Raw genomic sequence first — 23,677 nt, 5'->3', positions numbered from 1 at the left:
TCTATACTTTTTCTGTCTGATTTATTTCACTTAGCATAATAATCACAAGATCCATCCATGTATTGTAAATGGCAGTATTTTATCTTTTTATGGCAGACTAGTATTCCATTGTATATATTTACCACATCTTCTTACCCAATCATCTATCAAAGGACACTTCGGTTGTTTCCATGTCTCGGCCACCTTGAATAATGCTGCAGTGAACATTGGAGCACATGTATCTTTACGGATAAATGTTTTCAGATTTTTTGAGTAGATACCCAGGAGTGGGATTGCTGGGTCATATGGTAATTCTGTTCTTAATTTTTTGAGGGGCCTCCACACTGCCTTCCATAACGGCTGCACCAGTCTCCATTCCCACCAACAGTGTATGAGGGTTCCTTTTTCTCCACAGCCTCTCCAACACTTGTTACTATTTGTCTTGTTGATGATAGCCATTCTGACTGGGGTGAGGTGATATCTCATTGTGGTTTTTATTTGCATTTCTCTGATGGTTAGTGATGTTGAACATTTTTTCATATATCTGTTGACCATTTGTATATCTCCTTAGGAGAATTGTCTGTTCCGATCCTCTGCCCATTTCTTAATTGGATTTTTTTGTTGTTTAATTGTTGAGCTATATGAGTTCTTTATGTATTTTAGATATTAGCCATTCATTGGAGGTGTTGTTCACGAATATCTTTGTCAATTCGGTTGGTTGTCTCTTTGTTCTCTTGATAGTTTCTTTTGCTGTGCACAAGCTTTTTTTAATTTGATGTAGTCCCATACATTTATTTTTGCTTTTACTTCCCTTGCCTTTGAAGTCAAAGAAAATAAAACCCTCTTTGAACCCAAGGTCCATAAGTTTAGCACCTACGCTTTCTTATATACAATTTATTGTTTCAGGTTTTATGTTTAGGTCTTTAGTCCATTTTGAGTTAATTTTGGTACATGGTGACAGATAGCAGTTTAGTTTCATTCTTTTGCATGTGGCTTTCCCATTTTCCCAGTGACATTTATTGAAGAGGCTTTCTTTTCTCCATTGTATGTTTTTGGCTCCTATGTCAAAAATTATCTGTCCATGACTGGATTAAGAAGCTGTGGTACATTTATACAATGGAGTACTACGCAGCCATAAAGAAAAAAGAAATCTTATCATTTGCAACAACATGGATGGATCTAGAGAACATTATGTTAAGTGAAATAAGTCAGAAAGAGACAGACAAGTACCATATGATCTCACTTATATGCGGAATCTCAAGAAAAGAATATGTGTATGAACTAATCAGAAACAGTTTTGGGGACACAAAAAACCGAGAGTTGTTAGATGGGCGGGGGGGAGGGGGTTGGGGATGGGGGGAAGGGTAAAGGGATTGGGGGGCGGCTGGTGACCACAGGATGGCCTCAGGGTTTTTTGAGAATTACTTTGGGGAACTTATTCAATAGTGTTTGGGGATTTTGTTGGGTGTCCGATGGACATGTGTCCTGTTTGGGAGACCACCTCAGGGATGCTGTGGATGCCTGGTCATGGCATTGTACACCAGAGGCTGGACATTAATGAATGCCAACTATAATTTTATGTGTATAATGTGATGGCTCGGTGTGAGGTCGGGGTGGTGGTAGATGGGGGGAGGGGGTTCACGGTGTGAGGGATGTAAAAATAAAATAAAATAAAATAAAACTATAAAAAAATTATCTGTCCAAATTTATGTGGGTTTATTTCTGGGTTTTCAGTTCTATTCCATTGGTCTGTCTGTCTGTTTTTCTGCCAATACAATGCTGTTTTGATTATTATTGCCCTGTAGTACAAGCTAAAGTCAGGGAGGATGATACCACCAGCCCTGTTCTTCATTCTTAAGGATTAGTTTGGTTATTCAAGGTCTTTTGTGATACCATACAAATCCGACGATTTTTTGTTTGATTTCTTTAAAAAATGCCGTTGGGATTTTGATGGGTATTGCATTAAATCTGCATATTGCTTTGGATAATACAGCCGTTTTAACTGTTGATTCTTCAAATCCTTGAGCACAGAATGTCTTTCCATTTCTTTGTGTCTTATTCAATTTCTTTTAAAAATACCTTACACTTTTCAGTTCACTGGTCCTTCACATCCTTTGTTAAGTTTATTCCTAGGTGTTTCATTCTTCTTGCAGTTGCAAAAGGAATTTTTTTTTCTTTTCTTTTTCTGAAAATTTATTGTTAGTATACAGGGCTGCAATCGATTTTTGTACCTTGATTTTGTATTCATCAACTTTACTGTATTTTTTTTATTGTCTCTAATAGTTTTATGGTGGAGTCTTTTGGGTTTTCTATATAAAGGATCATGTCGTCTGCAAAAAGTGACAGTTTAACTTCTTCATTCCCAATTTGGATGTCTTTTATTTCTTTCCCTTGCCTGATTGCTCTGACTAGGACTTCCAACAGTATGTTGAAAAGCAGAGGTGATAGGGGACAGCCCTGTTGTGTTCCTAAATTTAGAGCAAAGGGCTTTAGTTTTTCATCATTAAATATGATATTAGCTGAGCGCTTGTCGTATACGTCCTTTATTATATTGAGGTACTTTCCTTCTATACACATTTTATTAAGTGTTTTAATCATAAATCCATGTTGTATCTCATCTGGTCAAATACTGTTTCTGCATCTATTGATAAAATTATATGATCTTTTTTCTTTTATTTCGTTTATGTGATATATCACATTGATCGATTTGTGTATGTTGAACCATCATTGTGCCCCTGGAATGAACCCCACTTGATCGTGATGTATAATCTTTCTAATGTATCCAATTTTCTAAGATTTTGTTTAGGATTTTTGCATCTGTATTCATCAGAGATATTGGTCTGTACTTTTCGTTTTTTGTGTTGTCCTTACCAGGGTTTGTTATCAGGGTAATGTTGGCCTCATAAAATGAGTTAGGGAGTACTGTCTCTTCTTCAATTTTTGGAAGAGTTTGAGCAGGATTGGTATTAGATCCTCCTCGAGGGTTTGGTAGAATTCACTAGTGAAGCCATCTGGTCCTGGACTTTCACTTTGAGGGAGGTCTTGGATAAATGTTTCTATTTCCTACTGTTGATAGGTCTATTTAGATTTTCCACTTTGTGATTCAGTCTAGGAAGGCTGTATGTTTCTAAAAACTTGTCCATTTCTTCTAGGTATTTAATTGGTGGCATATAGTCCTTCATAGTATTCTCATATGATCCTACCTGGTGTCCATGGTGACTTCTCCTCTTTCATTTCTGATTTTGTTTATTTGTGTCTTTTCACTTTTTACCTTAGTGCGTCTAACCAAGGGTTGTTGATTTCATTAATCTTTTCAAAGAATCAGCTCTTTTTTTCTATTAAGTTTTTCTATTGTCTTTTGTTCTCTATTTCTTTTAGTTCTGCTCTAATTTTTATTATTTCCTTCCTTGTGCTGACTTTGGGTTTCATTTGTTCTCCTTTTTCTAGTTGTTTAAGGTGTAATGTTAGGTTGCTTTTTTGGGATTTTTACTGTTAATTGAGATAGGCTTGTAATGATATAAATCTCCCTGTTAATAATGGTTTTGCTGCATCTCAATAATTTTGATAGGATGTACTTTCATTCTTGATTTTTCCTTTTGACCTCTCCTTTGATTTTTGCTTTGACCCAGTCATTCTTTAATAGCATGTTGTTTAATCTCCAAGTATTTGTGGTTTTTTCCACTTTTTTTTTGCAGTTGATCTCCAATTTCAAAGTGTTGTGGTCGGAGAATATCCTTGGTATAAATTTAATCTTCTTAAATTTGCTGAGGTTTGTTTTGTGTCCCACCATATGGTCTATCCTTGAGAATGTTCCATGTGCACTAGAAAAAAAATGCATAACTCTAGGATGAAATACTGTGCAAATGTCAAGTATGTGCATTTGGTCTAATGTGTCATTTAGGCTGATATTTCCTTACATGTTTTCTGTTTGGATAATCTATCAATAGCTATCAATAGGGCTTTTTTTTTATGTCCTCTAGTATGATTGTGTTTTTCTGTTTCTCCCTTTGGTTCTCTTAGTAGTTGCTTTGTGTATTTTGGTAATCCCTGACTGGGGGCATATATATTGATAAGTGTTATGCTTTTTGTTGTATTTTCTGCTTTATCATTATGAAATGTCCATTTTTGTCTCTTCTTACCTTTTTATCCGGAAATATGTTTTATCAGATATAATAATGGCTACACCTGTTTTTCTCTGGATACCATTTGCTTGGAGTATCGTTTTCCACTCTTTCACTTTGAGTCTCTATTTGTCTTTGTAGCTGAGATGTGTCTCTTAGAGGCAGCATATGGTTGGGTTTTGTTTTTTGATCTAATCTGGTACTCTGTACCCTTTTATTCATGAGTTCAGTCCATTTACGTTTGGAGTGATTATTGATATGTGAGGATTTCCTATAGCAGTTTTACTTTTCTGTTAGCACAGCGTCTCCATTCTTTCTTTGCCTTTGTGTTTATGTCTGTTATTTTTGTTTGGTGGTATTCTGTGATCTTTTTTGTTCTGTTTCCCATTTTTTATGTTACGTGTCTCAGTTCTGGATTTTTTTTGAGTGGTTATCATTATGTTTATGTAAAAGAAAGTTTCATATGTACAGTAATTTCTTTCTTCAGCACACTTCTTATCTCCATTCCCCTTTGCAAACTCAGACCTTTACTCTCCCCTGTTATGTTTTTATTGTCATAAATTATCCCTATTTATGCTGTGCGTTGATTTCTGAGTTGCAGTAGCAAGTTGTCTTTTTCTTCTCTTTCTTTTTTTATGTTTTTATCTTCTTTACCCTTTATGTTATGTTTCAGTGTATAGTGCCCTATTCTGTGTAGGGACTGCGATTCAAAAAATTCTTTAGAATTTTTGTTTCAGGTCAAATCGTCTCCTGCAGTATTTCCTGTAATGCAGGCCTTCTGGTTGGATATTCTCTCTACCCTATATGTCTGGAACAGTCTTTATTCCTCCTTCATATCTAAAGGATATCTTTGCTGGATATATTATTTTTGGGTGGTAGTTTCTCTCTTTCAATAGTTTGAATATTTGGTTCCACTTCCTCCTGGCTTGTAGAGTTTCTGCTGAAAAATCTGATGATATTCTTATGGGCTTTCCTTTACATTTTATGGTCTTCTTTTCCCTGTCTATGCTGAAAATTCTTTCTTTGTTGTTAATTTTTGATAGCTTCAGTATAATGTGCCTTGGAGATGGCCTGTTGTGATTGAGGTAATAAGGTGTTCTGTTTACTTCTTGAAGATCCAGTTCTTTCCATTGGTTTGGGAAGTTCTTGTAGACTATTTATTTGAATAGACTCTCTTTTCCCTTCTCCCTCTCTTCTTTTTCTGTTACACCCATTATTCTTATGTTGCTCTTTCTGATGGAGTCAGATAGTTTTTGTAGAGTTCTTTCATTTCTTTTAACTCTCAAGTCTCTCTCTTCTGCCATCTGTATCTTTTCCAGATTTCTATCTTCGATATCACTAATTTTTTCCTCTATCTGCTTAGCTCTATTTCCTGAGCTGGCTATTTCATTCTTCACCTCTTTTATTGAGTTCTTCATCTCCAGAATTTCTACTTGGTTATTTTTTTTAATTTTAATCTCTTTGGTAAAATGTTCATTTTGGTCTTTTATTGTGTTTCTGAGTTAGTTAAACTGCCCATGTGTGTTTTCTTGCATCTCATTGACTTTTTTCAGAACTGCAATCTTGAAGTCTCTGTCATTTCAGTCACATATTTCCATGTCTTTAAGTTCATTTTCTGGAGTGTTTTCATTTTCTTTCTGAGCTGCCTTTTTACCTTGGTTATTCATGGCAATTAGTGATTATTTCTCTTCCTGGACATCTACAGGAGTAGGTTCTGCAGCAGGTTGACATAAAGATGTCTTTCTTTTCCTTTCCAGCGGGTGTTGCTGGAACATTTTATTTTCTCTCCCGCTGCAACCTTTTATTTTTTTCTCACACTGTAGTGTTTAATTTTCTCTTGCACTGTTTCAGCTTCTCATGAAATGGTAGGTGGGCTTCTCCTTTGTGATCAGGTAGCCTGAGACTTGGGGCAGCACCTCTGTGGGAGGAGGTGGAGGATGATAGAGTTCTGAGTTTCTGAAATCCCAGTGCTGCCCCTGCCACCTGATGCAGATCCTGTGTTTCTTAGTGGCTCTGGTTGCCCCCACAGGGATCCACCCAGAAAAGTCGAGGCGGAGTGGGCTGTAAGAGTCGGCTGGTGGGTTTGTGGCTCTGAGTAAAGGCGACTTCCAGCCCAAAACTCTCTCACCCCTACAGCTCTTTCCCTTTCGCCAGAATTAGTCACGCTGTGTGTCTGCCTGTTGCTTCCATTCTGAGGGCTGTAGGTATTCTGTTCTTTAATCTGACATTGCTACTGTTTCTTGCAGAACATGCTTCTCACATTGGGGGGGGGGCGAAGCAAGTTCTGGGAGGGTGGGTGCGGGGAGTCAGCCAGGATCCGTGTCTTTGTTTGCTGTTTTCTGCCTAGCAGTGAGGGCTTAAACCATAGTTCTCACCTTTCTATGTCAGTCTTTGCCCTGAGGTCTGTGTCCCGATTGCTGGGTTTGAACCGTATTACATGCTTATCCCTCAGGCAGGACTGGACCACAGAAAGTGCACCTGCAGCCTGAATCCTTTCTCTCCCGAAACTGCAGTGAGCTCCAGTCTGCATCCTGTGGCCCATGTCTCTGATCTTACTTGTTCCTTCCTCCCTTGTTCATCTGATTTGCCCACCTTCAGATGTTATGGTGTGCAGATCTTTCAGACGTACTTGTGTGTTGCATAGTATATCCTTTGTTGAATTATAGCTATTCATTTTTTTAAAATTAAAGTTTATTGGGGTGGCAGTGGGTAAATGGGATAAAATATATGGTGATGGAAGGAGAACTGACTCTGGGTGTTGAACACACAATGTAATATATAGATGATGTATTACAGAATTGTACACCTGAAACCTAGCTGTTCATTTTGTTGTAACTTCCAGGGGAGATTTCAAGGAGTACCCCTCACACTGCCATATTTCTGTTGTCACTGCCTTTTACACTTTGATCTTTGATTTATATTCACTTAATTTTTGAATATAGTTTGAAGCAGGGATCAAAGGTCATTTTTTCCCATATGGATATGCATTTGATTCATAGTAAAAAAGACCACCATTTTCCCACTGAATTTCATTAACACTTTTGTTGTAAATCTTATGACTATATATGTGTGAGTCTGTTTATAACCTCTATTTTGTTCCATTGTTCTGTTTTGTCTCCTTTCATCAATGCTAAACTCCCTAAATTATTGTAGCTCTGTATTAAGTCTTGGCTTAACTTTCATTTACATATTTTTTTTAGAATTATCTATCCAACTTTTAACTTTGGAATGCCCCAGAGTTCAGTCCTTGTTCCTCTTCTCTTGCATTCTAAATTCATTCATTAGATCTCTGGTTTTAAATACCATCTACTTGCCAGTGACTTCCAACTTTATGTCTCCTGTTCAGATGTAAGTCTTTTTATCTAGAGTAGTATATCCAGCTGTCTACTTAACATTTTGAACTTCACAGCCTGATCAACTTGAAGACCAATCTCTACCACCTCCTCCCTCACAATTTTTCTAGTAACGTCTTTCTCTTCTTACTCAAAAGCAGGCCCCCAGCCTTCTGGTTGCTTGATCTAAAATCCTTGGAGTCATCCTTGTTTCTCCTCTTCTTTTATATTACATATGTGATCCATGAGAAAATCTCATTGGTTTTACTTTAAACTGTGTTCAGAACTTAACCAATTCTCATCATGTTCATTGCTGTCACTCTGGGATGAGCTCCCATCTCTCCTAGATCACTGTAGCAGTAGCCACTTTAGTGGTTCTTGCTTCCTTTCTTGCTCTTAGATTCTGTTGTTAACATATCAGCCAGAGTCATCCTTTTAAAACTTAATTTATGTCATTTTGCTTTTCTGTTTAAATTCTTCTACTAGATTAAAAGCCATAGTATTTACGGTTGCCAATGTGATGTTTTATGATATACCACTTGTTATATATAACCTGTTAACTGTCTGAACTAGTTCCCCTTTCTCACTCAACTCCAGAAATTTGGTCTCCTTGATGTCACTTTTTTATGCCAAACTTGTCAATTCTTTTTGCCTGGAATACTCTACACTTTTGTGTACATTCTCTGTCCTTCAAGTTTTTTTTTTTTGTTTGTTTTTATTATGTATCATCTTCTCAATGACGTCTCTCCTGACCACTCTATATAAAATTGGAACATGCCACCTATCCCTAGCATATCCAATCCAATTTACCCAGCTCTGTAATGTTTTTTACAAACATAACTTCTTTTGATATTGATGTGTGTGTTTGTAAAAATTATACAAGTGGACACTTTGGTCAACGTTGCTCAAGCAGTAGTTGGTTTTAGAAGTGTCTGGACGCTGGCGGTAACCACTTTGAGCACCTCTTGTAATTGCAGAAGTCAAACGTGACTTGTATTCATCTTTTGTTATCGGTATGTATTGAGTACTATAATTTTAATACAGTTTTATTTTCTTAAAATGTATATATATACATATGTATATAATTTAATGATTTGTTAACTTCATTTTTTATTATGCCTTTCCACTGATAGAATGTGAGCACTGCAAAGGCATGGATTTTTGTCTGATTTGTTTACCATTGTATCACACACACCTAGGACAGTGCTTGGCACAGAGTAGGCATTCAATAAATAGTTATCAAATGAATTGATTCTAGACATAGGCTTCTCTAACTACACTGTTAGTTAGGAATGTTGTCCCTTAGGGCTAACTTCTTTAGAATCTGTCTAAAGAAGGTAGAAAATTAAAATTTGTTTGTATTATTATTTTGTCTAGGTGACAAAGGTGACACCTGCTTCAACTGTATTGGAACCGGTATTTCAGGGCCTCCAGGTCAACCTGGTTTGCCAGGTCTTCCAGGTCTTCCAGGTAAAACATCCTACCTCAAGGCCACCTTTTAAATTATTTATTGGCCAGCCTTTAGTGAGCTATTAGTTTTAGAATGATGCTAGTTTCTCATTCTATAGCTAGTCACTCATCAATAAATAATTAAATTTGAAATGCCTCTATCTGCTGTGAAATACATTATAGTTTTCTTTCTAATACCTGAAGCTACCAACATTTTCTATTGAAGCATTTTGACAATATTATTCCAGGAGAAATATCTTCCCTGTTTATTATATGATGAGGAAAATAACTTAGAATTAGACTTCTTCCTTCCAGAAAATTGAGGGAAAATTTCATGATGCCTGGCCCCTTAGCGTAGTTTCCAGTGGCAGAGCTTGTAGTCACTGAGGATGTATTACATGGTATCATTAAGGAATGGAGCTTCTACTGGAGTTTGGTAACCAACTGCCAGTATTTCCCTTTCTGTATACAACTTCTCCTTCCCTGTTTCCAATCAAAACCATATTTGATATCCATCAGACCCACTACAAGTCTTTTATTCAGCTACCTCTTGGGATATCAAAATATTACATTTTCTTGAAATCACACTCTATGTCTGTGTCAGGGCCAAGAACAGACTGCAGATCTGTTACCTTTCTGTCTAGTGTGTCTTCCAAGGAAACCAATTCATTTGACACTTGGAAATAGATGTTTAGTAAGTCTTATAGCTGCCACTGGAAGTTAATAATCTAGCCTTTTCCCTGTAGTCTAGTTCTCAAATATGGGAAAGCTTGTGTTGAAACTCAGATTGCTCTGTCCCACCTGCAAAGTTTCTGATTCAATAAATCTGAGGAGAGGGCCCAAGTATTAGCATTTCTAACTGGTACTCAGATGATGCTGATGCAGCTTCTTCAGGGATCCACTTTGGGAATGACTGATTTTGCAATATTTTCTCTATTCTTTGAGTACCAAAGGTTTTTTATAAAACAAATTTTAGGGAGTGACAAACCAAAGAAAGGACTGGTAAGGCTCTAGGAAAATTGTTTAAGTCTGAACAAAGAAAGATATGCAGACTTGGTCCTTATCGCCTTGTCGTGTTGACAATGGGATAAAGGAGCCTGTGCACCTCTGTGCATATACTTGGTAGCTGTGAGCTCTTGAGGGGCTATGGATTTGGAAATACTTAAACACACAATATTGTGTGTAACATGAAATGTTAGATTTACCTAAAGGAAAGGATGATTTCCTCATTTTGAGAGCATGAAATTGGAAAATAAAAATGTGATTTGTTAAATGGGATTTAATGGGGTTCTTATTTTAAAACTTTACTTCCTGACTTGATGATTTTTACATGCTTTGTCACAGGCTCAAGCTCAAAGCTCACATTTTTTTATTTTATCTGCCTATCTATCTATCTATCTATCTATCTATCTATCTACCTATCTATCTATCTCATGTGTGTGTGTGTGCGTGTGTGTGTGTGTGTGTGGGTATGTGTATTAGGATCTCCTGGTTTCCCTGGACAGAAGGGTGAAAAAGGACACACTGGTGCAACTGGTCCCAAAGGATTAACAGTAAGTTTTGAGTATATTATAGAACAAAGGATGTAGAAGAAAGCCATTTGCACTTTGATTTTCACCTGTGGATATATATAAAAGAAATTTAGTTTTTTTTTAATTAAATTGTGATTTATTTCATTCCTCGACTCTCCCTGATTCACATTGCTCACTTGATTCATAGCTTTGTATACTAAATATTACTAGGTGGGTTGATAGGATGAACTGGAGAGAGGAAAGTGTTAGAAAAAGAATTGATTTTTCTTTCTTTGTTTGCCCTCTCTCTTTTTTTTCTTTTCTTTTCTTTCCTTTTTTCTCTTCTTTTCTCTCCTCTCCTCTCCTCTCCTCTCCTCTCCTCTCCTCTCCTCTCCTCTCCTCTCCTCTCCTCTCCTCTCCTCTTCTCTTCTCTTCTTTTTTCTTTCTTTCTTTTTTCCCCCTTCAGGGCATACCAGGAGCTCCAGGTGCTCCAGGCTTTCCTGGACCTAAAGGTGAACCTGGCGACATCCTCACTTTTCCAGGGATGAAGGGTGACAAAGGGGAGTTGGGTTTTCCTGGAGCCCCAGGACTCCCTGGTTTACCTGGCACCCCTGGTCAAGATGGATTGGCAGGGCTTCCTGGACGCAAAGGAGAACCTGTGAGTTGGTTTGATATTCTTGGTTTGGTGATGTCAAATTGATACTTTGGGATGTTTCCTAGGATATGACTAATGCTGAGATGAACACCCAATCGATGCTTAAAAGAATGTGATTAATATATAGCAATTATACATTGTTACTGACTATGTAAGTTTCTTTAGCACTCTTTTCTCAGTTGTTTTATAAATTCCTTCTCTTTAACCCATTACTATATTGAGTAATATTGGCTATGAATAGCTGGGCAGGAGGTTAAGATGCTTATGGTTCAGTGGGAGGTTCCCCTTTTCTTACCCCACATATCCTTGTCTGGGTTTATTTAGACATAAGGCAGAAGTCTAATTTGGTTTTTAAATATAGTAAACTTACAGATTAGTGGGCGTAGTTGGCCATGTTAAATGTGCCATGGAACCGAAAGATTGAACATACGTGAACAGTATCTTTTTGTGTACAATACACAACCCTGGATCTTTAGGTGAGAAGTGATATATAAAATATAAGCTAGACTATATACTTCTTTTAACTTATGCTAGAATATAAGCTTAATGAAGTCAGAGGTTTTTTGTCTTATCTTTATTCTTTGTCTGTATCACCAGCACCTGACACATGGTAGGAACTCAAAACATACTTGTTGAACGAGTGAATAAGGGGAGTGATCACACATCCCATCCCATAATAACACACAGCTTTTAAGAAGAGCTATTTATGGCTGTATCATTTCTCTAGTTGTAATCAGAAATACCAACCTACAGAGAGCTGTCGTATCTGTATGTTTCTGTATTAAACTTTTCCCTTTACAGGGTGGAATTGCTGTCAAGGGTGAAAGAGGTCCCCCTGGAAACCCAGGTTTGCCAGGTCTCCCAGGGAATAAGGGTCCTATAGGCCCTATTGGTATTGGACCTCCAGGGGCAGTAGGTGAAAAAGGCATACAAGGTGTGGCAGGAAATCCAGGACAGCCAGGAATACCAGGTGAGTTTACTATGGTTGTTTTGGTTTTTATTTGGTGCTTAAAAACAGAAAGGTATTATCTTTGTCCATTCTTAGCTTCCTTTCATGAGAGAATTGTTTCCCTGGACATTTATATTTGGGTTTTTCAGATCTCCTTAGCAAGGGAACACAACATGTGTGTTTTTTTAAGGAGTGGGGTTTCTCTTTAATTTTTTTTCTGAATCTCTTCATTGTTGTTGTTTTGAAGTATGTGATACATAATGCTTCATTAAACAAATAATTATATCGGAAACATACATATAACTGCCACACACATCAAGAAACAGAACATTGCCAGCATCCTAGAAACCCCCATCCTCCTCCTTGTTCTTTCCTGATCATAATCCCATTCCATTTCTCCAAGAGCAACCATTGTCCTGACTTTTGCATAATTTCCTTTCCCTTCCTTACCCCCTAGTGTTATCACTGAGATAAACATTCCTAAACAAAGTACTTTAATTAACTTTCTTTTTGAACTTCATATTAATGCAATCACAATATAAATATTCTTTATGTTAACTTTGCGTATAGCTATAGTATATTCATTTTCAATGCTATTTAGTATCCCAATGTGTGTGTGTGTGTGTGTGTGTGTATCACAGTTGATTTATCCATTCTATTGCCAATGGACAATTGGGTATTTTATAGTTCAGGCCTATTATGAATAATGCTTCTATGTACATTCATATATATATATATATATATATATATATATATATATATATATATATATATATCCTGGTGTACATGTGCACACACATCTCTGGGTCAAGGATCAGCAAACTACAGTCCATGGATTAAAACTGTCTCACCACTTGTTGTCATAAATGAAAGTTCATTTGAACACATGTACTCTCATTCACTATTGTCTGTGGTTGCTTTTGCACTATAACCAGAGTTGAATAGTTGTGAGAGACACCATATGGCCCAAAAGACCTACAGTATTTACTGTCTGGTCCTTTACAGAAAAAAATTTGCCAGTCTTTGGCCTAGGTTATAGATTTACAATTAGCATTTTCAAGGCATAGAATAAATGCATCTTAAGCTTTACTAGATAATTCCAAACTATGTCCAGAGCAATTGTTCTAATTTATGCTCCCACCAGCAGTATTAGAGACTTCTTATTGCTCTGCATCCTCATAAACATTTTGTATTATCAGATTTTTATATTTTTGCCAGTGTGTTGAGTGTGATACATCTCATGGCGTTTTATTTTGCACTTATCTGATTACATTAGAGGTTAGTATCTTTGTATGTTTATTGACCATTTGAATTTCATTTTATGAAATGCCTATTCAAGTGTTTTGACCATTTTTTTTCTATTGTATTGTTTCTTTTTCTTATTGATTTAAAGGAGGATATGTATGTTATACACATATATACATTATATATATTCTGTGCATTAGTTTTTTGTTAGCTATTTATTTTGCAAAATGTTCTCTCCCTATGGCTTGCCATTTCACTCTCTGTATGGTGTCTTTAATGAACAGAAATCAGTTTGAATATAGTCAAATTTATCATTCTTTTCTGTCATGGTTTGTGCTTTTTTTTGTCATATTTAAGAAATTCTTCTTTGTCCTAAGCCTATTTCAAGTCCCTAATTCAATTCATGAGAAGTGGATGTGCTTAGACTTTGCACACATAAAGCCTTAAGGTACCATTAGTTTACCAAAAATACGTATTTTCCTTATTTGCTACAGTTTGAGTTTTTTAGATTCTTTTGACCTACATTTAAAAATATTTTTTTTATAAATCCATCTTTAATCAAGGAAGCTCTTAAAGCTATCATCTACTTTTTCTTTTTGAAATTTTGTCCTCTGGTGTCTTCCTTGAATATATAAATGGGATTGTTTTTCTTGTTAATTTGTGTTAGTTTGCATTTTAAAAAGATTATTCTTTTCTTTTGGGTTTTAATTTAAAAAGCTCTTTAGTCAAGTGAACACATAGTCACCATCTATTCCCTTTTGTTCTTAGGTCCTAAAGGTGATCCAGGTCAGACCATCACCCAGCCGGGCAAGCCTGGCCTACCTGGTATCCCTGGGAGAGACGGTGAAGTAGGTTTGCCAGGTATGCGAGGAATTTATTTGACCATGTCTTCAACACTTACTGACTTCTTTCTTTGAAAGTTTCACTTTCAAAAAACTATTGCTTCTTCTTAGGTGATCCTGGTCTCCCAGGCCACCCAGGCTTGCCAGGAATGCCAGGTAGCAAAGGAGAACCAGGTATCCCTGGAATCATTCTTCCTGGACCACCTGGTCCCAAAGGTAGGTAGGGCTGGACAGCAGGCAGCTATGACCTGGTTAGTATGACATTATTCTTTGGTATAGTGAACTCAACAAATTTTGTATGTACTGTAAAAAAAATATACATGAAAAGTCACAGCATGCATGCACTATAATTTCATTGTCTTTATCTAAAGTAGTCCAGACAAGAAAGTATCTAAATTTATAGATAATGCAAAACTGATATATAAGTTTTAAAAATCACAGTAATTATTGTCTTCTGTCTTCACTGTTGTATTTTCAGGGCTTAGAACAGTTCCTGGAACATAGTAAACACTCAATAGATATCTGTTAAATGAATGGATTGTATTAAACAGATTTATTGCACACATGTATTCAAATAAAGTTTTATCCTAAATCATATTCTCTAGATTTACTGAAATTTTTAAATGTTGCTTCAGTTCTGCTTTATTTCTCACACAATTTATTCTCATGAATGGCAAAGTGTGCATTGGTATGAGAATGGTGCTAAACATGTCCTTACTAATTTATATTAAATGACTTCTAAAGAGTCAGATTTGATTTTATGTGTACAAAGTGTGATCAAACGATACAGTGAATGTTTAAATTTAAAAAAAAATATTACAGTGAAAGACACATTGTCATTAATCCCCCCTGAAAATACTTCCCCTTGCTTCAAACACACTTTTCGCATCGTTCTTGCCATTTTCTGAAGCAGTTCTGGAAGTCCTCTTTCATGAGTGTCTTTAGTTGTGCTGTTGTGGCTTCCTCCATGTGCTGAATCATTTTGACTTTGGGGAAGAGCCAGAAGTCGCATGGTGCCAGATCCGGTGAATAAGGTGGATGAGGACACATGGTAATGTTTTTATTTGACAGAAATTGCCATATACCAGAAGTGTTGTGTGACACGGAGCATTGTCATGATGGAGGATGAAACCATTTGCCCATTTCGTTAATGTGTTGTTCATGATCCATGATTTATGGCACACTTTAAAACACACCTACTCTCAACCATAGCTCACACCTGACTGATTGTACCGAACAAGTTAAAACTTGTCACACACTCACACACTGTTACTAAGGTTCGTCGCTCCGCTTCCCCTTTTGAAGATTCCTGCCTTTCCATTGGATGGCACTCAGCAGCAGCATTCATTGTAGCTTTTGATCACGCCTCGTACTCGTATATAGTATGTGTGTAATATCTGCAATTGTTTTTAGCTAATTTGCAGAATTATGTGGTAGGCCTTATATCCAGATGTAAGCAGAAGAAAAGATTTTCTGTTCTTATGTGAGATTCATTCCATATGTTCAGTTTTATCTCTGAGTAATAGCTCTCATTTTCCTTTAGAAGAGCATATCTTCCACACACATTAGCCCTATATGAAAATGATAGGACCATAAGATGATTGAGAGGGAATATCAAGTATCTGTAAGGCTCGATCCTAACGAGTCGTCTAAAATATCATTGTGGCTTTAACATCTTACTGTAGTCACTAAGCATAATTGGATAGAGTGAAAATGTGGGTTTGGGAGTTTGGGTATCTTTCTTAAAGTGTCTTCTATTTGGAGATTTAAAACTAACTTTTCATTTTACAGGTTTTCCTGGAATTCCAGGACCTCCAGGAGCACCTGGGACACCTGGAAGAATGGGCCTAGAAGGCCCTCCTGGGCCACCAGGCATTCCAGGACTGAAGGTCTGAAACACTTTAATTTATTCTTTTCCCCTTTCCTATTTCCCCTACCTTCCTTAGCCCTAGCTCTCTATTTTGACTTAGACATCATCCAAAGTCTTTGCTATATAAATAAAGCTTAACTGATTATATTTTCATTTAAAAATATTTAACACAAAACAATCTTTAGTAGTTTCTGAATCCATTTTAGAGTGGCCGATTATTTGATGAGGGAGGTTGTAGATGAAAGAATGCAGTCATGGGCTCCTCCTGTGCTTCTCAGTAATATCACCATCCCATTTAATCTCTGTCCATGCCTGTGTGTGATGATTAGTTGAAATGCTGTTGAAAATCATGTCAAGAGCTTCCCATTCTGTCCCTCTGTCCCCATTCCATCCCAAATACATTGCAAATCACTGCTATTAACTTAATAATAATAATAATAATAATAAATTTGAGTTACTTTCCATTCCTTTTATTATATCTTCGCTAATTTAAGATTTCTTTAGTGAACCTTCAGCAAACAGCTGTGGTATATAATTATCCTGACTGTCCCTGTGTTTTCTCTGTGTTTAATTAATTGAAACTTCTTGTGTTTTCATCATTACTACCTTTTTTTCAATGGGAAGACCAATTGACCATTACTCCAGCCGTCATGTGAAACCACTTGTTTATTGACTAATTGTTTTTATTTTATTATGAACCGTTTCAAATTAAGACAAACGTAAAAGGAATAATATAATGAACTTTCATATATCTATGACTCAGATTGCAAATTATCAAGATTTTATCATATTTGCTTCATCTATTTCTTTCCTCTTTGCTGAAGTATTTTAACCCAAATCTCAAAATTGTGTCAATTCACCTATAAATACTTAAGTATTCTTCTCTAAGTGTACATTATGTACAAAAATCACAGTGTCATTACCATACTTAGTCAAATTAAAAATAATCATCTAATACTTAGTCTATAATTGCATTTCCTCACTGTGTTCTTTGATCGCCTGATTTCTCAGTTATCTTTCTTGTTCTGAAACCAGTCCAAATCATTTGTTTTGCTAAGCCCAGTTTCCCATCCTTCCAGATGTTCTTTCCAACGTAGCAATTACTTTTCTTTTAATTACCCTGCTTCCTAACCCATGGAGGAAAAATATTACCTTGTACTTTCTGCTTTAAATACTCTATGGTAAACAATCAATACTAAGAAGGGTTTTGCTGTGTTTTGTCATGTGTATGCTCAAGGGAGAACCAGGATTTGGGCTACCTGGGCCACCTGGGCCTCCAGGACTCCCAGGTTTCAAAGGAACACTTGGTCCAAAAGGAGATCGAGGTTTCCCAGGACCCCCAGGTCTTCCAGGACGCACTGGCTTGGATGGGCTACCTGGACCAAAAGGTATGGAGGCTGCTGCTACTTCTCAGTTTGCTTTTAATTTTTTTTTTTGAATTTTTTTTTTTAATTTTATTGGGGTGACAATTGTTAGTAAATTTACATAGATTTCAGGTGTACAATTCTGTATTACATCGTCTATAAATCCCATTGTGTGTTCACCACCCAGAGTCAGTTCTCCTTCCATCACCATATATTTGATCCCCTTTACCCTCATCACCCACCCCCCAAGTTTGCTTTTAATTTTTATAGATCATGAAACTGTTGGGAAAGTTTATGGGTGGTAGGTCCAATTAACTGGAAAGTCGGTGCTGCCACTCTGTCACTGCTTTTTTTTATTGTTCATTAATATTTTTGTTTTATTTCATTGAATAGATAATACAATCATATATGTGTAAAAGTAACACTGAGATGTCTTTCCTTTACCACATCTCCATCCACTCTGTTCCTCCCCATCCCATATGTAGTCATTTTTAGTTACTTATTTATCTTTCTAGTGTTCCTTCATACAAATGCAAGACAATTTAGTGTATATATATATATATATATACACATTTACTTTCTCAAAAGGTAGTATACTACCTTTTGACATTTTGCATTTTACCATATTTCACTTATATTATATTCTAAAGATCACTCCATATTAGTACATAGAGACCTTGATTTTTTAAGAATAGCTGACTAATGTTGAATTGCTTGGGTATACCATAGTTTTGTTTTGTTGTTTTGTTTTGTTTTACCAGTTGTTAGTTGCTAGATTGGGTTTTTTGATACTTTTTTCTCATTGGAAATAATACCACAATGAATAACCTTATATACATGTTATTTCATATGGGTACAGGTTTAATAGAGTTATAAATAGGATTTTTTTAATTGAAGGGTAAATGCATCTCTAGATATTGTTGTATATATACCTCTCTATCTGCACCAATTTACACTCCCAGCAGCAATGTATGAGTGTGCTTAATTCTTCACAACGTTGATAAGTGAGTATGTTAACAAACTATTGGATTCTTGATAGAACTAAGTAGGTATCTCAGTATAGCTTTTTTAAACACTTTATTGTGAACATTTTCAAATACACAGAAAAATTAAAAGAATTGTACAGTGAAAATCCATATAACCCACCAGCTAGATTCGATGATTAACATTATCTCTTTGCCAACATTTTATTTATTTTAATATCATATATACAGAATGTAGAAAGATTTTTACAGTGCCTACTATATACCCATCATTGATATTCTGTCAACATTTTACTATGCATGATTTGTCACATATCTATACATCCCTTTCTCCATCCATTGATTTATTTCTTGATGCATTTCAAAGTAAATTGAAACAATGGCATACTTCTTCCTAAATACTTAAGCATGCAGATCATAACTACACTTCAATTGTTGTTCTTTCTCTTTTAATATAAAATATTAAATGAGATGCACACACCTTAACAGTACATATGCTGGATTTTGACAAATGCATACACCTGTGCAACCAAACCCCTATCAAGATATAATCCCAGAAATTTCCCTTTTGCCCCTTTCCTCAGTCCCTACCCCAACATCCACCACAGTGGCAACAATACTGTAATGATTTTTTTCATCATAAATTAATTCTGCCTTTTCAAGAACTCCATATGGAATCATACAGTATGTATTTTCTCTGTAAGGCTTCTTTCACTCAGAATATTGGTTTTGAGATCCATTCATGTTGTGTTTATCAGTAGTTCTTTACTTTTTATTATTAAGTATTTTATTTATAAATATACCAAAGTTTCTTTATTCATTTTCTGTTGATGGACACCAGACTGTGTCAAGTTTTTGGCTATTGTGAGTAAGTATTGTGAGTAAAGTATTGTGAGTATTGTGAGTAAAGCAGTGAAGAATATTCTTTTACAAGTCTTTTCTGTGGATACGTGCTTTCATTTTACTTGGGTAAACTCTTATGAGTAGAATTGTTGGGTCATAAGATAGGTGTATGTTAGTTGTAAATGAAACTACTAAACCTTTTCCCAAAATGGTTGTACCATTTTAAACTTGCACCAATAAGGTATGAACGTTTCAATTGTTCCACATTTTCTCCAATATTTAGTGTTATCATTCTTTTCATTTTTGAATTTTGGTAGCTGTGTTGGTAACATATTTTAATTATATTTTACTTTGTATTAAATTTATTGGGGTGATATTGATTAATAAAATTATATAGTCTTGAAGTACTGTACAATTCTATAATACATCATTTATATATTGTATTGTGTGTTCACTACCCAAAGTTAAATCTTCTTCCATCACCATATATTTCACCCCCTTTACCGTTCTCCATCTTCCCTTCCCTCTCCCCCTTTCCCTCTGATAACCACAAACTGTTGTCTGTGTCTATGAGTTTTTGTCTTGTTTGTTGCTTTCAGTTTTATATCCCACATATGAGTGAAATCATATGGTTCTTGACTTTTTCTGTCTGACTTATTTCGCTTAGCATGATAATCTCAAGATCCATCCATATTGTTGCAAGTCGCAGTATTTCATCTTTTTTATGGCAGAGTAGTATTCCATTGTGTATGTATGTGTATATATATATATATATATATGTATACCACATCTTCTTTATCCAATCATCTATTGAAGGACACTTCAGTTGTTTCCATGTCTTGGCCACCGTAAATAAAACTGCAATGAACATATGGGTACATATATCTTTACAGGTAATGTTTTTAGATTTTTGGGATCGATAACCAGAAGAGGGATTACTGGGTCATATGGTAATTCTTTTCTGAGTTTTTTGAGGAATCTCCGTACTGTTTTTCATAGTGGCTGTACTAATTTATATTCCTACCAGCATTCTATGAGGTTTCCTCTTTCTCCACAGCCTCTCCAACACTTGTCATTACTCATCTTGTTGATAATAGCCATTCTAACAGGTGTGAGGTGGCATCTCATGGTTTTGATTTGCACTCCTAATACCTAGTGAAGTTGAGCATTTTTTCATATATCTTTTGGCCATTTGTGTATTCTCGGGAGAAGTGTCCATTTGGGTCCTTTGCCATTTTTTAATGTGATCATTTGTTTTGTTGTTGTTGAGCTGTATGAGTTCTTTATATATTTTGTATAGTAGTAGCCCTTCGTCCGATGTTTTTCGTGAATATATTCTCCTATTCGGTTGGTTGCCTCTTTGTTTTGTTGATGGTTTCTTTTGCTGTGCAGAAGCTTTATACTTTCATATAGGCCCAACCATTTTTTTTTGCTTTTACTTCCCTTGCCTTTGAGATAAAATTCATAAAATTCTCTCTAAAACCGTGGTCACTAAATATAGTACCTGTGTTTTCTTCCATGCCATCAAAAACTCATAGACACAGATAACAATTTAGTGGTTACCAGAGGTAAGGGGGAAGGTGGGAAAGAAGAAGAGGGTCAATTATATGGTGACAGAATATTTGACTTTGTGTGGTGAACACACAATGCAATATATAGATGGTGTATTATAGCATTGTATGCTTAAAACCTACATAGTTTTATTAGCCAGTGTCCCCCCAATAAATTTATTTAAAAAAGAGAAAGGGACATATAGCCAAAAAGGAAAAAAGACAAGAGACATGTTACCAATATTAGCAATGAAAGATGACGCATTGTTAAAGGAACATTAAAGGAATAACAGGGGAGTATGGTAAACAACTGTATGCCTGCAAATTTGACAACCTAGGTAAAATGTATGAATGTATGAATTTTCTGAAAGTACAAACTGCTGAAGCTCACTGAAGAAGAAATAGATAATCCAGATATTTATTAAAGAAACTGAGTTTGTAGTTAAAATCCTACCAACAAAGAAAACTACAGGTCCAGCTGGCATCACTCATAAATTCTAACAAACATTTAAAGAAACAGTAACCTGTTCCACATTATTTCTTTCCCAAAATAGAAGTGGATGGATTTCTTCCCAATCATTTTATGAGACCAGCATTACCCTAATATCAAAACCAGGTAAAGACATTATAAGGGGGAAAAAAGCTATAAACCAATATCTCTAATAAAAATGGATGTAAAAATCCTCAAGAAAATATTAGCAAATCAAACCCAACAATATGTAAGAAGGATTACACAATACAACCAAGTGAAGTTTATTCATAGAATTCAAGGCTGATTTTGAAAATTAGTGTGATTTGCTCTATCAATCTAAAGAAGAAAAGTTATATTATCATCTCAACTAATGCTGAAAATTATTTGACAAAATTCAACATCTATTCTGAAAAAGTACTTTCAGAAAATTAAGAATGAAAAGAAACTGTTAGTATGATAAAGGACATTTCCAAAAAGTTGATCCAATATATTTAGTGGTAAAATACTAATTACTTTTCCCCAAAGATATGGAACGACATAAACATGTCTTTTCTTTCCAATTTTTTTTCAGTATTGTACTGGTAAACCAATAAAGCAATGAAATGCTGTAAGGCAAGAAAAAGAAATAAAAGGCATACAGATTATAAAGCCAGAAATAAAAACTGTCTCAATTCATAGGTGATATGATTTTCTACATCGAAAATCATAAGAAATCTACAAAAAAAGCTCCTAGAAATAAGAAGTGAATTTAGTCGAGTCACGGGATACAAGGCAAATATACAAAAAAAAATATTTCTATATACTGCACCAACAACTAGAAATGAAAATTAAACAAAAGCTGCATTTAAAATAGCATCAGATAATGTGAAGTACTTAGGTAGAGTTGTAAGAAAATATGAGCAGGATCTGTATGTGGAAACCTATAAAACACTTATGACAGAAATAAAACATCGAAATAAATGGGAAGATATTTTGTGTTCGTGAATTGGAAGACTCAATATTGTTAAGTCTTCATTTTTTTTCTAAATTGATCCATAGATTGAACACATTCTCAAGCAAAACTGAGCAGTAGTTTCTGACTCAAATTTATTTGTTAAAGCAAAGGACCTGGACTTTGAGAAAGAAGTAGAGTTGGAGAATTCATTGTGCTTAATTTCAAAACTTAATATAAAGCCACAATAATTAAGACAGTGTGGTATATGTGAAATTACAGACATAATAGATCAATGGAACATAACAGGGAGTCCAAAAATAGACCTACACAATTTGATTTTGACAAAATTGCAAAGGCAACTTCAACAGAAAAATAAGCATTTTCAACGAAAGGTGCTAAATCGATTGGACATCCATATGCAAAGCGAAACAAAAAAGATAAACGTCAACCCATACTTTATACCTTGTACAAAAATTAATTCAAAATGGATCATAGACCTGAACATAAGACCTCAAATGATAAAGCTTTTGGAACAGGGGTAGGCAAACATTTTCTATAAAGGGCCAGATAGTTAATATTTTAGTCTTTGTAAACCACTTATGGTTTCTGTCACATGATCTTTTTTTTAACATCCTTTAAAAATGTAGAAACCATTCTTTGCTCACAGGCAGTTCAAAAATAGGCCTATAGGCCAAATTTAGCCCATGGGCAGTACTTTATTGTCCCTCACTTTAGACGAAAGCATAGGAGGAAATCTTTGTGATCATAGGTTAATCAAAGAGTTGTTAGATACAACACCAGAAGAACAATCCATAAAAGGAAAAAAACAAAAACTGATAAAGTGCACTTCGTCAAAATGAAATGTACTTTCAGGGCAGATGGATGGCTCAGTTGGTTAGAGCACGAGCTCTGGGCAATGGGGCTGCCGGTTGGATTCCCACATGGGCCAGTGAGCTGTGCCCTACACAACTAGAATGAAGTCAATGAGCTGACGCTCAGCTCCCGGTTGGCCAGATGCCAATTGGACTCCCTCAAGAGATGCTGGGCTGCGCCCCCTGCAATGAAGATTGAACACTGCACCTTGAGCTGAGCTGACCCTGAGCTCCCAGATAGCTCAGTTGGTTGGAGTGCAGGCTGTCAACCGCAAGGTTGCGGTTCGATTCTCCGACTCCCACAAGGGATGGTGGGCTGAACCCCTTGCAACTAACAATGGAAACTGGACCTGGAGCTGCGCTGTCCCCTACACAACTAAGATCGAAATTGAAAGGACAACAACTTGACTTGGGAAAGTCCCGGAAGTACACACTGTCCCCCAATAAAGTCCTGTTCTCATTCCCCAATTAAATCTTTTAAGACAAATGAAATGTACTTTTGTATCATTTATCTGACAAAGAACTTATAACCAGTAAATGTAAAGAACTCTCAAAAGTCAATAATAAGGAAACAACCAAATTTAAAGAATACAATAGGAAGTATGGGCAAAAGATTTGAACAGATACTTCACCAAAGACGATATTTGAATGGCTAATAAGCATATATAACAAGTGTCAATATAAGTAGTCATCTAGTAAATGTGAG

The 23,677-nt window shown here is 35.8% G+C and overlaps 1 protein-coding gene across 2 annotated transcripts in view; it reads left to right on the top strand.

Annotated features, from left to right (window-relative positions):
* COL4A5 (collagen type IV alpha 5 chain) overlaps positions 1 to 23,677 on the top strand; it is a gene marked incomplete at its 3' end in the record, with an annotated part of 361,897 nt that overhangs the window by 202,991 nt on the left and 135,229 nt on the right. For both annotated transcript variants that reach the window (XM_081043685.1, XM_081043684.1), the window contains exons 22-29: positions 8,810 to 8,902; positions 10,364 to 10,434; positions 10,859 to 11,050; positions 11,849 to 12,017; positions 14,010 to 14,102; positions 14,195 to 14,299; positions 15,875 to 15,972; positions 17,191 to 17,341. In XM_081043685.1, coding sequence (XP_080899811.1) covers positions 8,810 to 8,902; positions 10,364 to 10,434; positions 10,859 to 11,050; positions 11,849 to 12,017; positions 14,010 to 14,102; positions 14,195 to 14,299; positions 15,875 to 15,972; positions 17,191 to 17,341 — 972 coding nt within the window. The remainder of the gene's footprint in view (positions 1 to 8,809; positions 8,903 to 10,363; positions 10,435 to 10,858; positions 11,051 to 11,848; positions 12,018 to 14,009; positions 14,103 to 14,194; positions 14,300 to 15,874; positions 15,973 to 17,190; positions 17,342 to 23,677) is intronic.

The sequence above is a fragment of the Rhinolophus hipposideros genome (genome assembly GCF_964194185.1).
Source record: "Rhinolophus hipposideros genome assembly, chromosome: X".
NCBI classification, from domain to species: Eukaryota; Metazoa; Chordata; class Mammalia; order Chiroptera; family Rhinolophidae; genus Rhinolophus; species Rhinolophus hipposideros.
Note: the sequence above shows the minus strand (reverse complement) of the source record. Positions and strands in the feature narration are given on the sequence as shown.